This window comes from Pelmatolapia mariae, linkage group LG16_19, assembly GCF_036321145.2.
Source record: "Pelmatolapia mariae isolate MD_Pm_ZW linkage group LG16_19, Pm_UMD_F_2, whole genome shotgun sequence".
Classification (NCBI taxonomy): Eukaryota; Metazoa; Chordata; class Actinopteri; order Cichliformes; family Cichlidae; genus Pelmatolapia; species Pelmatolapia mariae.
In genome coordinates, this window is record NC_086241.1 from 54825314 (window position 1) to 54840760 (window position 15447).

General features: G+C 36.7%; 1 protein-coding gene across 1 annotated transcript; it reads left to right on the forward strand.

The window, feature by feature from the left end:
• Positions 1-8930: 8930 nt before the first annotated feature.
• LOC134644640 (B2 bradykinin receptor-like) lies at positions 8931-9863 on the forward strand. Its single transcript, XM_063497727.1, has one exon. The coding sequence runs from the start codon at positions 8931-8933 to the stop codon at positions 9861-9863; it is 933 nt and encodes a 310-aa protein (XP_063353797.1).
• Positions 9864-15447: the final 5584 nt, after the last annotated feature.

Sequence of the window (15447 nt, forward strand, 5' to 3'; positions counted from 1 at the left end):
AAAAAGCCTTAAAGGTAGAATAATTAAACTGGCAATTTTTTACCCAAGCATCAGGAGCCTTTGCTTTCAGATATATATTCTTACATTGGCAGCGTAATGTGTGATCATAGAGAGAAGACGCTATAGCAACTTCCATAGCTTAAAAAATATAGTCTGTGAGAAGGTTTTTAAACTGAGTTCTCGGTTTGGGCTTTTGTTTTGTTTTTCGTTATTATATGATTGTGTTTCTGCCACTGATGCATATCACCCAAATAGGATTATTGGGGTCGTGGCTATCAAGATTCTGACTATATTTTTTTTTTTAAATAGTGGAAAAGGCAGACTTCCGGGCATTTTTGTCATGTTTCAACACAAATATCTTAAAAACGGTTAAAGACAAAAGCCTGAAAGTTTTTCCAGGTCTTTCATGCAGTCAAAATGAATCAGGATCTGTAGTTTGGAAGTGACATGTAAATAAAAGTCTCTGTCTTAATTAGCTCATGTTTTTACATTTTCTTCTTCACCGTTGTCTTTTGGCTGCTCCCTTTAAGGGTCAACAATGGAAAACCCAAATCAAAGTCTGTGTATTCCTGATTTAAATTTGCAGTTTATCGAGCATCACTGAGCAGTCCTTACCTTTAAATCTAACCTCTTTTCTTTCTCAAATGTCGTGCCTGTCTTCTTGATCTTTCTCAGAGTATAGTTATCTGTCAATCTTTCTCTCTCTGTGAAATGCAGCAGCTGGGCCTTTAGCTAGCAACACACTGTGCAACACACAGGATACAAACAGTTTGTGTGTTCGTTGTGTGTTGAGCTGATAGAATTTAAAATTAGTTGCCACTTTAAAAGAAGAACTTCACTGATGTGCAAATAAAGTCAATATTTCGAGATTAAAATCGAAAATGGATTTTTAGAAAAAGGTCTAAATGTGGAGATTACTGTTTTTGTTTTAAGACAAACTGCTATACTCTCTAAAAACGCCATGTTTAGTTTGTTAGTGAGACAAATAGATCAGCCGTCTTGTGATACAACATTTTTATTGCACAAGGCTGTGGCCATTGATAACCTTGCATCTGTCCATTACAAGCCATTTCCTTTTGTGCAGATCTACTCTTGCTGTAAATTCTAAATCCTGTAAAATAAAGATTGTTATGAACGCTTTCTAAACTGTTGATGGCCTTTAAAATTAGGATATATATATATTAATAAAAATAATGTTGGTCACTGAAGGATGATTGCTGTGAAGTGCCATATATACGATCTTCTAACAAAACTATACTAACATCCACCTATGTATTAACTAACAAAATTATCACTCTATCAACACTTGTTTATCAACAGAGCTGACAGCACTCTACTGCATATCACCTGCATCTCACTTTTTATCAGAGTACACTCAAATATTGTCATTTCCTGGCAATACTAGTGATGATCTGATAACAAGCATGCTACAGTTTACAGAACCAAAAACAGGTCTCGCCTATTATAAATATAATTTATAGATACATAAATATTAGGGGTGCAACGATACACAGAATTCACGGTTCGGTTCAGTTCAATACTTTGGTCACACGGTTCGATATTTTTTCGATACAAAAACGTTCATGCCTTTTTAATTTATCATTTATTAAAATTATGAATATATATTTTAACTCAAAAGTACAGTTTTTAAATTTAATGTTGCTGAAACAACAAAATAAAAAAATAAATCTATCCAATCGAGAAATCACTCATCTTTGGAAAAGAGAGTTTATTACAGAGAAATGGCTCTTTCCAAAATAAAAGCTGTACTATACGCTCCTTCTGGGGTATATTCTCAGCAGCATATTAAACATATCAGGTCCCCATGAGGAGAATCACGAGCTAACGGCTGTCTAAATGACTCGGGTAAAGTTTGTAGCATGCGTGATTGTTGTTTTTGTCTGCTTCCACTTGTCTTTGCACTAGGATGATGTCGGCGTAAATGTGCAGTCATATTCATTGTGTTCCCACAAGTGCTGTCAGCGTTAATCTCGTTAAAATGATATTAACGCCATAACGCGGCAAATCTCCATTAACAAGTTACCGCAGATTGCCCCGTGCGTGGGGCTGGACGGAGTCAACACGTTAACAAGCTAACTGCGCTAACGCACTAGTTTCCACAAATTGAGCATTGCGTGGCACATCCGACATACTGTTTTACTTTTGTCCATGACCATCAGGGTCATGCTTCACATGAAAACCAAGATAGTTCCAAATGCCAGATCTGAACGAGGGTGGGGGAGGTTCAATTTCGGGTAGCGTTGAGGCAGTTGCCATCTTGTAACGAGCTTAGCTTCTGTCTTGCTAGCTTGCGCTGCGCTCAGTGGATCTGCACTCGACAGTGCAGCCTAGGCGGAGTAGTCGAACGCAGATCCACTGAGCTCTCAACACAGACAGCATCGTCAGAAGAAAAGTTGATAAAATAAATAAAATAAATAAATAAAAAATGTTGTGTTGTTCGATACATATGCGCACCGAACCGAAAGCCACTGTATCGAACGGTTCAATATCGATACGAGTATCGTTGCACCCCTAATAAATATATAAGTGATGTGCGCCTACACTATCACTTTTTAAAGGAATACCCTCAAACAATATTATATAGAAATATACAGGGTGGGCCATTTATAAGGATACACCGTAATAACATGGGAATGGTTGGTGATATTAAAGTCCTGTTTGTGGCACATCAGTATATGTGAGGGGGCAAACTCCTCAAGATGGGTGGTGACCATGGTGGCCATTTAGAAGTTGGCCTAGTATCCATATAAATGGCCCACCCTGTGTATATCAATATAAATAACTGTTGGCTGTCATCTTAAGTACCAAAGGAACAACTAATCTTCCGGGATCTGCTGCAGAAATTCATTTTTTGCATTTCCAACCATTTTCATGTGCAATGGTTTTCCTGTGTACGAGTGCATATATGTGTGGTGCGCTGTGTGAGCTTCTGGGCTGATAACAGATGGTCTTTCACTGATATCTAATGCAAAGTGTCATCAGCTGTTATCAACACGAATGTTTTATCATCCCTGTTATTCTTCTGCACAGCATTAGTCAAGCTCTGAGAAACAGTCTAGCAGCGGGTTTAAACACTCAGAGAATTAAGCAGCTGTCATGTTTTGCAATTTTTCTTGGCTTAACTTGCATCTTCTTCTTATAATTGAGCATTTTAGTTTGCTTTTCATTGCTGTTCTTGAGCTTTAGTTTTAATTATTATTTTAGGCTGAGCTTTGTTAGTGTTCCTGTTATTATTATTCCATTTCTGGGTGCTGTCAGAAATATCACTCCTTCTGGCGTTATTGTAGTTCCTCTAGTGTTTTACTGTAAAGTCCCTGTCTTAATGTTAGGCTTTTCCCTGTTTTGTTGCTTCATCTTTTTAATTTGGGTCTTTGGCCTCTTGTCGTCTATATTTTTTTACCTTCCCGTTTGTGTCTAGATTCTGCTATGCCTTGTTATCTCCAGCTGTGCTGACTCTCCATGATTACTTTGTGTGTGTTTAAAGCCTCTGGCACCCATCTGTCTAGTTCCTAGTGTGTTTTATTCTTCTGGTGCTATTTGGACTTTCTAAGCCTTTGTTTGGATTTTTTCTTTTAGAATTGAGTCAGCTGCAATGAAGCTCACTTTTTTATTTCTTCAAGTCTCCTGTAGTCTGCATTTGGGGCTAGAGCTTTGTATCGCCACTGATTTCTAGAATCGATTCGAATCTGATTCACAAGCTCCCGAATCAATTTGATCCACGATTCAATTTGATTCGATTTGAATCAGGAAGTTTTGCCTCAGACAGTCAGAAATATTATAATTCTGATCACGTATCAGTACATTTCCATATTTTTATACCTACAAAAACAAAGTTGATACTTGCAAGACTTTATCAAAGGTGTGAGCATCACAGCACATTCCTTTGTGTCAAAGTAACTGAGGATAAAACACAGAAAAACACGAAGGCGATTTTCCTGGTCTGGGGTTTTATAGCAGATGACCTTAAAAATATTCTGCAGTAGATCAAAAACGAAAGAAAACCATTAATCAACATATGAACATTACCTGATGCTGCTAAAATAAAGCAGAGCAAAGTTACAGAGGTTTTATTAGAGACACAGCTAAGCATTTTGCCATTTTGCATAATTTTAAAAAGTTTAAATTTGTTCAGTAGCCTATTGAACAGCAGAAATGCAGCTCTTCAAAAGTAAGGAAAAGGAAAAAAAAACAGCGTCTGACAGCGCTGTAAACAACGGTAGACTGGTGGGTAATAAGCAAGCGAATAATGCAGAAAACAAAGATTTTTTAGATCGGAAACTGTTCTTGATGTACACTGAGAGAGCGAGAGAGAGAGAGAGAGTCAAGTGCATTTATAAAATAATTACTGAGAAATTATGTTTAAAAATAAATACAACTGGGCTAAGTGAAGAGCAGAAGAAGTCTGAATCTGATATCTCCTCCTGGATTCTCTTAAGTTTGTTTTGTGTTTCAGCACACTTCATGTTTTGATAAAATACATCCCCATGCAGTACAAACGATTTACTCTAATGCTAATTAATGTAAAGACACAGACATAGATATTAAGACTTTTTAAAATCATGAATTTAAATCGCTTTAATGTGGCTGCATATTTGAAGATACTTGGGTGAACCTGTTTTAAGTTGGTGTTGCTGTGGGGGAGACACTATGATGTGCACGCTCGGGACTAAATACATTATAATGCAAAATATACATTAGTTATGCATGCCTTCTAATATGATGATGGAAGAAATAAAATATAATTTTGATCACTAAATGCTCCATTAGTAATAAAAAAAATTATTTGGTTGGTCTATTATTTGAGCCAAAGATGAACAAGAATGCAAACAATCACTGAAGAAAGACATAAGCTAGTGTTTACACAGTAAACACCAGTGATTGAATTGCCACTATCAACACTAGTTTATCATCAGAGCTGACAGAACTGCACCTCACTCTTTAACAGTCAACACTTAAACACTGTTATTTCCCACATGATCTGATGATAAACCTGCCACACTTCTTACTGCAGCTCTGCACTGGCACTGAAACTCACAAACATCGTTAGGGGGTGTTAGTTCACATGGGCCTAAAAACACTGAAAGGTGATTTCTATTGACTGAGGCAAAGCATGACAAACTAGTCCTACCTGCTGCTGATTGCAGTTGTATATGTTCAGATTTCAACCTGAAATATCAGGTTATATTCTCCAATTTTTGTTCAGGGTCTCCTGAGCCAGCCCTATATGCTTTTATCAAAATTTAAAGATTTAGATCTAATCACCAAGAAATGTATGTTGTAAAACTGAGCCTGAATTCTGATTGCCACAATTTATATGTCCATTGAAATTCACTGGAAAAAATGTGTGAATATAGTTGGAATATTTTTGGGGGGAATATCTCTATGTTATTTTATAACATCTTAACTATGTTAGAAAAATGTCACAGTTAGGAACATATTGTCCTTTATTTGTCTGCAGAGCAGAAGACCACCACTTCCCTTCAGACTTTATCAAGGTCATCAGCGTGCTTTGAATCGTCTTTAACGTGTTTGTGCTGATGGTTTTCTGCTTCCACAAGAAGACCTGCACTGTGGCTGAGCTCTGCTTGGCTGCAGCTGACCTTGTCCTGGTGTGCCATTTGCCCTTCTGGATCGAATACATAAAAAAGGGCTAAAAGTGGCTTTCTGGTGAAAATGCATGTGAATTGTCATCAGCTGTTATCAACATGAATGTGTTCTGCAACGTCTACTTTCTTGTTTTGGATAGCATAGACTGTTATGTGATACTGGTACACTCGCTTTCCCATGAAAATCTGAGAACGTGTTTTTATGCCAATCTGGGATGTCTGTTTGTGCTTGGTGTTTGTAGCCCCTGTATTCATCTAAGGAAACTCAAATCTGAAGCTTCAGTCAAATGTTATTGAATGCACATTTCACTTCACCACACCCATATCCAGAATCTGAGATTAGGATCATAATCTTCAGCTTCATCATTTCTGTTTCCATGATCTCCTTCTGTACTGTCAGAATTATTCACACACTGGGAAAAAGAGGGGTGAAACACTCAGAGAATGGAGTAGGAGGCCACCACTTTCATCCTGGGAGATGTTCTGGCATTCCGGATCTGCTGGGTGCCCATTCTCCCACGAGCAGGATACTAGATGTGCTTGAAAGAATAAATACTGAGTCTCTGCATATTAAGCCTTCTTTAGAAGCCTTCTAAATCCCATTTTCCCATTCAGCCTGGTTTTCAAGAATCCAAGAGTGACGGGAAGAAGGTGAGAGGCGATTCAGTGAATTTTGCCAAAGTGACCAGCATCCAGAGACTTGAGCTAGGAGTGAGTTAAGCAGTGACGTGGCAGCGAAACTGAAGACACAAGGAAATCAAGATAAGTACAGAGCACAGACATAAAGATACGGCCTGGTTACCACCATGAGATAGCCGACAGACTGGCATGGAGTAGATGAGTAGATGCACTGCCCTTAAGTATAGCCTTGCTGATTGTCATCAGTGGATGGCAGGTGAGCAGAACAGGTGAGGAACCAATGCTCTGCCCACAAAGCAGACACAGAAAGACACAGGATGACCACAATGATGGATGATGGATATCCTTGATAGGATCTTCTCAGACACACAGCTCTGGCTGTAAGCACAGAAGCCCCAACCAGCTGATGCTTTAAATTTTGTTATTTGAGGAACAGTCAATCAGTGTTTTCCAATAGAGAAACACATTTTTTGTCCTCTGTGCAAGATGACCATGTTTCTGTCGTTTACACATATAATTCAAATGTACAGTTAGGATGGCCCTGTTGTATTACGGAAGTTTACAGCATGTATGACTGCAATAATTGCAGTTTGCATCCATGCTCTAGACAAAGGACAGAGAAGTAAATAAAATAAAAAGTATTCAAAAAGAAAAAAGAGAAAACAAAAGAGAAAAAAGTGAGTCCTACTTCGTTTAATTATTGGAAACAAATAGTGTCTGCTGACACTTTTATTACTTCTTGTCAAAGAATCTAAATTTTGTTTTCTTCAACTTATTGTATGAAGTATTTATTCAACTCATGTCCTTTGCAACAATTATGTCAAGGATTATTTAATTACATTAACATGGGGGCAGGTATTTAAGATTGAATCAATATCACCTTTTTATGCATAAAGTTTCAACGTCTGTTTTGAGGTTTTTCATGAATATTTTGGAGAGTAATTTAAATCTCTGCTCTTCGTTTTTGAAAGGTAGTTTTGTTTATAGTTTTGTTTGGTGTGGTATTATAGCCCTGTGATTCTTCTGTACATTTATTGTAATTTGCAAGGCTTATTTTGTACTTATCTTAGCGTCTTTTACCTTATAATATAAATGCACCTTGAGGTGACTTTTTTGTGATTTGGCACCATTCAAATAAAATTTTTATTTAACTGAATATTTTCTGCTAATTGTGTGGATTCTGTATAATTTATTATCTGTGCTTGTTACTTGAGACCTTACTTCTTAGCTTTTGTTACTGGTGACTTTGAGACTGTATTTAGCTTCTTCCTTTTTTTCCCTTGTGTCTTGTATCTAGTTGTCTCTGTTATAATGTTTCCTTGTGTCGTGCTCAGTCTGTCTTATCGCACCATTTTGGTTTGTATGTATTCTGGTTTGTCTGCTCCCTTTTATCACTTCCTGTCTTTACTTTTAAAGTTTCTGTTTTTGCTCATGTTGTTTAGTTTTACTTGCTTTCTCTGCCCTTTCCTATTTCCTGACTTACCTCAGCTCTGTTTTGTTTCCCACCTGTTTCACCTCCGTTTGTCACATTTTGTGTACATGTTGTCTCTGACTTTCTTTGTTGGATCATCAGTATTATGGTGTTCTTACAGCAGAGTAAGTCCTGTATTGGTATTTTAATCGATAATGCCAACATCTAACATGTTGGCATCATGTTTATAGATGGAAAATTTTCTCTGGGTGTCTACAATGGGGGCATTTTTGTTTATAAAATGAACCCTGACAAAATATATTTAGAAATAACTAAGTAAGTTACCGAAAAGTAAAGGAAGTGGTCACAGACTGGGTGTGATGTCTCTCTTATCTGAAATCACTTAACTATCAGTTCTCCTTTAAATTAAGCATTTCAGAAAGAAGGCCGTAGCAGAAGGTACTGAGAGAGTGTAGCTGGCTGTTTGTTCTTTTTCCATCTGGAGGACAGACTAATTTGCCTGCAAGGTCTGTATATGCTAAATTTGGCTTGGAATGTACTTTCCTATGTCTGTTTTTGACCTTTTGTCATTATCTGTATAAAAAAGGAAATTTCTTCAGTTTAACAGCTGCACAGGTTTTGGAAGCAGTGATGTTTTTAGGTGTACAGTAATGTGTCGACAAGTAGACGGCAGATTAACTGATTTTGTCTCAGCATGTTTAGTGCTTTGATCAAATTCAACCTCATGCAGTAACAATGTTTATAGTAATGTATTTAACACATACAAAAATGTATGTAATAAACACTTCAGCCCAAAAAACATTATAAATTTAGATTTAAATTGTTTTAAACTGTCTGCAAATGTGAGGATGGATATACTAAACTTGTGAACTTGTTTTATGTAGCTGGTGCTGTAGCGATGACTCTATGATGCTGGAAAGCACGCTCAGCTCTAAATATAATGTAAAATGTGCATTGATTATGCATGTTTTCTAACATAATGATGGTCTTTAAAATTGAATCAAATACTATCAATCCATCCATACTTTTCTGTTTATCCAATTCAGATTGCTCGGGGTCTTAAGCCTGCTAGTTATATAACAGTCTTATTCAGAATTAGTTGTATCTATATTTTCTGTCATCATAACAAATTATGTTAAAGCAATACCAGTTAAAATTATATTTATGTTTTCTGTTTTGGTATGCTTTATTTCCCTCCAGCATCCCTGCCAACTTAATTGCTGACACTGAAGATGTCTGGAAACCAAAGCAACACAAGTGAGGACCATTGTATTCGCACCATTGTTGGCAGCAATAACTTGATCTTCACTATTGCTCCAGCTTATTTCGTCAGCGTGCTTGGATTCATCATTAATGTGTTTGTGCTGATGGTTTTCTGCCTCCACAAGAAGGCCTGCACTGTCACTGAGATCTACTTGAGCAACCTGACTGGAACTCAGCTTCTTCTGGTGTGCTGTTTGCCCTTCTGGACTGATAATGAAAGAGCCAACTATGACTGGCCTTTCAGTGAAAGCCTGTGCAAGCTGGTACGAGCTGTTATGAGAATGAATGAATTTTGCAATATCTACTTTCTTGTTCTGGCTAGCTTAGATTCTTATGTGGCACTGGTGCACCCGCTTTTCCATGAGTTGATGAGTAGGCCATTTAATGCCAAACTGGGATGTCTGTTTGTGTGGAGTTTTGGTTTGGTCTTTACTTTCCCCAATTTCATCTGTAATAAGTTAATAATCCACCCTCAGTCAAATCTTACTCACTGTTTACTTGACTTCACTTCACTAGATCAACATCTGCTGTATGACGTGAGAGTCATAATATTCAACTTTATCATCCCTGTTATCATTATTTTGTTCTGCGCTGTCAGAATTATTCAAACTCTGAGAAAGAGGCGAATGGAGGGTTTAAAACCACAGAGAACAGAGCAGAAGACCACCACTCTCATCCTGGCAGTTCTACTGGCATTCCTGATCTGCTGGGTGCCATTCCACGTGGCAACGTTACTACAAGTTCTCCGCTACACTCGCATTCTGAAATGTCACACCATAGTGGTAATAATCCAAGAGTTCTCTGTTTACTTAATCTTCTTCAGCTGTGTCCTTAACCCCATTCTCTACGTCATTATTGGGAAAAGCTTCCGGAACAGGACAAAGGAATTCTTCAAGCAGTGAAAAAAGCCTTAAAGGTTGAATAATTAAACTGGCAATTATTTATCCAAGCATCAGGAGCCTTTGCTTTCAGATATATATTCTTGCATTGGCAGCGTAATGTGTGATCTTAGAGAGAAGACGCTATAGCAGCTTCCATAACCTAAAAAACATATTTTGCTAGACGGGTTTTAAACTAAGTTGTCTGTTCGGGTTTGTTTGTTTTGTTTTTCATTATTATATGATTGTGTTTCTGCCACTGATGCATATCATCCAAATACGATTATTGGGGTGTTTGGCAGTTCTGCAGCTACTGTCTTATTACTTATTGTCAATGAATAAAAAAAATTCAGTTTTACTCTCCTTGTGGCTTATTTATTCAAGCAAAGCACAACATAATTATGCTGTGTAAAATTGTGACAGTTAATAAATTACATCATACATTTATGTATTTAACGTAACTGTATTTAACCATTTTATTTAACTCTCAAAGAACATATGAACAGAAAATATAAACATGTAATAATAATGAGTTTTCTGTTTCTCATATGGGTCACCCCATCTCAAATCAACGTGGACCTTCTGCTCGATAATCTCTGAATTGAATAAAAATGTTATGACTCAAAGTTTCAAAATATATAATGAACATAAATGATTGCTGTGAATTTTTAGCCTTATACACAGAGGCGGAGGCAGACATTTGATACACCCGGGGCTTAGCCCTAAAGGGTAGTATGCATGTGGGATTGGGGGGGGTGCGGGGGGGGGGGGGGGGGGGGGGGGGGGGGGGGGGGGTTGAAATGACTGTAAGATTAACAGGCTCTGTTTTGAGTTTTGTTCAAAAAAGAATGATTTCATATAGAGAAAAATATATATCACATATGCAGGACACCTTAAACTAGTTTTTTAATTAAGCAGCAAGGCAGAACAAAGTCGGGGCTGTATCAAGACACAGGGACTAAACCCCAATTCAACCAGACCCAGAACTGATCCGGAATTAAAACAGGATTACAACGGTTCAAAATCAGGACTACTGAGGACTTAACCAAGACAGAAGCAGAATCAAAACTAGATGATAGTAGCACTAAAATTCATCATAGACCTGCACTACACTTATTTTTTAATTCTATCAAAGTACACTATTTAGATTCAGAAAAGTTTATTTAATTATTTAGCCTTGTTGTGCAAACAAGCCTGCATAACTTAATAAATATAGAATTTGAAAAGTAACAAATGGTATCTAAAAAGTTACACTAGGTACTAGATACATGTTCTGATGAGTTTTGGCAAACAACCATTTGACTAACATGTCTGTCTCACCTGCTCTTGTTTCATCTCTGTTCTGTCCTCATTCTCCTCTCCTTCTCCCTCTCTGTTCCTCTCTGTTCCTCTCTCTCCCTCTTTGTGCTGACAATCAAGCCAAACACCAACATCATCAAATATACAGTTGAAACCAGATATTTACATACTCTTCAGCTAAAAACACAAACACTTTTTTAATTGTAACATCAAATCAGACTAAATGTTTATTTTTTTAGGTTGATAAATATAAAAAACATATTTGTTAACTTTAAGAGTAAAGAGAGAAACTATCTGTATTTCTTAATTATAAATGACACCAAATTGTATTCAAAATTGAGCCACACTTATGGCGTTCCACAATTCTTTTCCTGGTGTTTTGGTTGACATCTCTTGATTTTCCCATGTCAAAGAAACAGGCTCTGTGTTTTGCCTTATATGCATCCACAGGTGTGCCACCAATTTACTCACATGGACTCTACTAACCTCTCAGAAGCTTCTTAAGCTCAGAATGGAATCGTCTGGAGTTTTCTTATTAATTAACAATGAACTTAGTGTATATGTACTCCTAAATTTAATGAAAGTGATAAAAAAGAGACAGCTCTGTCTCTCTTTATTCTGACATTTAACTAATTCAAAAGATATTTCAATATTTATTTATCCAAAACAAAACAAGTTTACTCTAAATTGATGTTGTACAGTAAAAAAAATGTTCTTGTGTTTTCCATAAAGTGTATGTAAATATCTGGTTTCAACTGTGAATATACTACTGAAATTCCTCTTGTTTTGCATAGGAATATACTGAACAACATACAAAGCATAATATATAAAATAACATCTACCAGAGTTTTTTCTTTGAAAGAAGCCCCTTATGTCCATTCTCGTATATCAGAACATTACTGAAACCGATTTATTTAGCCGTGGAAGGTAACAACTGAAAATATGAAATAAACATACATGTAAGCTAAGACTCTCTAAAGAAACAGCATTGTTGTTGTTCGGCTTTTCATTGCCATTTGTTGATTCACTTGAAGAGCAAGTAACGTAATATGGGTCAAGTGATCAGTTTGATATCAATCTTTCGTGATACACCGTCATACTTACATTATTTGTACAGTACGAATGATTTGCTTTGGTACCTGGTCGAACTTCAGCTCTCCTCTGTCTGCGCTTCTCCAACAGCGCACTCGAGGCAGCAGCTCCTCCCTCCCCCCGTCCCTCGCTCAGTCGCTTAGTGTCTGAGCTCGGATCATACCAATATTAGGGGGGATTTACGCACAGTCGTAAATTCCTACAGTGTGCACTATGTGCTTCGAATATTGTGTGTAGTTTTTGTTTTATACAGTTGTCAGCCAGGCATCTAACTATGAAAAAATTACACTCCAAAAGACCCCAGGCTTCTGAAAAAACAACCCGGGCTTAAGCCCAGTAAGCCCCCCCCCCCGCTCCGCCACTGCTTATACATCAAATTCATTTCAAGATTCTGACTATATTTTTAAAATAGTCCACTGGCAGACCTCCAGGCATTTTTATCATGTTTCAACATAAATATCTTAAAAACTGTTAAAGACAAAAGCCTGAAAGTTTTTGCAGGTCTTTCCTGCAGTTAAAATGAATCAAGATCTAGTTAGGAATAGACATGTCAAAAAAAGTCTCCTTCTTAATTAGCTCATGTTTTTCTGACACGTTTTCTTCTTCACTGTTGTCTTTTGGCTGCTCCCTTTAAGGGTCGCCATAATGGAAACCCAAATCAAATTCTGTGTATTCCTGAGTCCAGAGGTTTGGTCTTCAGTCACCACTGTGGCTTAGATTTATTTGAGCAACTTGGCTTTAACTCATTTTGCTCCAGTGTGCTGTTTGTCCTGCTGGGCTGATTATATAACAGATGCTTTTCAGTGAAATCCTATGCAAAGTGTCATCAGCTGTTATCAACATGAATGTGTTCTGCAGCGTCTTCTTCCTTGTTGTGGTTGGTGTAGGTTCTGTGCTCTTAAAAGTTCTTCAGCAGGCTAAAGGAAGGTTTCTCAGAATGATGTTTTGAGCTAGGATGTGTGTTTAATGATTTAATATGATGAAAGGAACAATTATTTGTCTGAGTATGAGACAGACATTGGTGTATTTCTCTCTAATATTCTTACTGTATCAGGTCTAATTTAAATTCTTTATGTAACACTGTTTTTCTGTTTGTTTGTTTTTCGGTGATATCCAGACATGGCATGTTAAATTCATAGAAGTGATATTGGGGAGCTGTCAGTCACTAGTGAGTAGTGATGTAGTGAGGTTCGAGTGCTCTTTGAGTGGTTTTCCAGTTGTTATACAGCCCATGCATTTATTTAAGAGCAGGTAGTGTACTGTTTTCAGTAACTGAAAAGTTACATGCTTTTACTTTATTACTGGAACCTCATGATGCTTTTTCATATTTTCTGTCATATACTGTTACAGTGCCAAATACATTAAACGAGTCCATATTTAAAAGGCTGAGGTCTGCATATGTTGGAGTGATCCTGAAAGCTGGAAAGTCGTACTTCAGACTAATCTAAACACTGAGGTTCACATGTTTGATTTGCCAAAAGCTGAGTACTTGAGGCAAATGAGTGACTTTTCACTTGCCACACAAATGTGTTAAAAACTAAATATACATAAATAAGAGTAAAAAGTACTCAAAGTAAAAAGGCAAAAAGTAGCTTTTGATTCTAACAATTTTTCTAGAAAGGTAACAGAACCTTGTGCTAAATATACATATATTAATATAATAATAAAATAATATATTAGTACAACATTTGAATAACACAAAGTTAGTGTCATTTTGTTTGCTTTGCAGGACGTTTCACAAAATGAAACTACATTATTTATCAAAACACATCATATACCAATCCAATATGTGATTAAAATTCTGACATGTAAGTTTTAAATTTGCAGTTTATCGAGCATCACTGAGCAGTCCTTACCTTTAAATCTAACCTCTTTTCTTTCTCAAATGTTGTGTCTGTCTCCCTAAATCTTTCTCAGAGTAAATTTATTTCTCTCTTTCTTCTCCCTGTGAAATACAGCAGCTGGGCCTTTAGTTAGCAACACACTGTGCGACACAGCATACAGCATGATGGATGATGGATATCCTTGATAGGATCTTCTCAGGCACAAAGCTCTGGCTGTAAGCACAGAAGCCTCAAGCAGCTGATGTTTTAAATTTTGTTATTTGAGAAACAGTCAATCAGTGTTTTCCAATAGAGAAACAGATTTTTTTGTCCTCTGTGCAAGATGACTATGTTTCTGTCATTTACACATATAATCCAGATTTACAGTTAGGGTGGCCCTGTTGTATTACATGAGTTTACAACATGTATGACTGCAACAATTGCAGCTTGCATCCATGTTCAAGCAAAGGACAGACAGGTCACTGATTTGAAAAAATGGAAAAAAAATGAAAATATAAAAAGTATTCAAAAAGAAAAAACAAAAGAGAAAAAAGTGAGTCCTACTTCGTTTAATTATTGGAAACAAATAGTGTCTCCTGACACTTTTATTACTTCTTGTCAAAGAATCTAAATTTTGCTTTCTTCAACTTATTGTATGCAGTATTTATTCAACTGAAGTTCTTTGCAACAATTATTTCTAGGATTATTTAATTACATTAACATGGGGGCAGGCATTTAATATTGAATCAATATCTACTTTTTATGCATAAAGTTTCATCGTCTGTTTTGAGGTTTTTCATGAATATTTTGGAGAGTAATTTAAATCTCTGCTCTTCGTTTTTGAAAGGTAGTTTTGTTTATAGTTTTGTTAGCTGTGGTATTATAGCCCTGTGATTCTTCTATACATTTATTGTAATTTGCAAGGCTTATTTTGTACTTATCTTAGCGTCTTTTACCTTATAATATAAACGCACCTTGAGGTGACTTTTTTGTGATTTGGCACCATTCAAATAAAATTTTTATTTAACTGAATATTTTCTGCTAATTGTGTGGATTCGTTATAATTATTTGAAACCTTACTACTTAGCTTTAGTTACTGGTGACTTTGAGACTGTATTTAGCTTCTTCCTTTTTTTCCTTGTGTCTTGTATCTAGTTGTCTCTGTTATAATGTTTCCTTGTGTCGTGCTCAGTCTGTCTTATCGCACCATTTTGGTTTGTATGTATTCTGGTTTGTCTGCTCCCTTTTATCACTTCCTGTCTTCACTTTTAAAGTTTCTGTTTTTGCTCATGTTGTTTAGTTTTACTTGCTTTCTCTGCCCTTTCCTATTTCCTGACTTACCTCAGCTCTGTTTTGTTTCCCACCTGTTTCACCTCCGTTTGTCACATTTTGTG

Excerpts from the sequence above, each read along its gene's own strand:
- LOC134644640 (XM_063497727.1), top strand. The coding sequence starts at position 8,931 with ATGTCTGGAAACCAAAGCAACACAAGTGAGGACCATTGTATTCGCACC.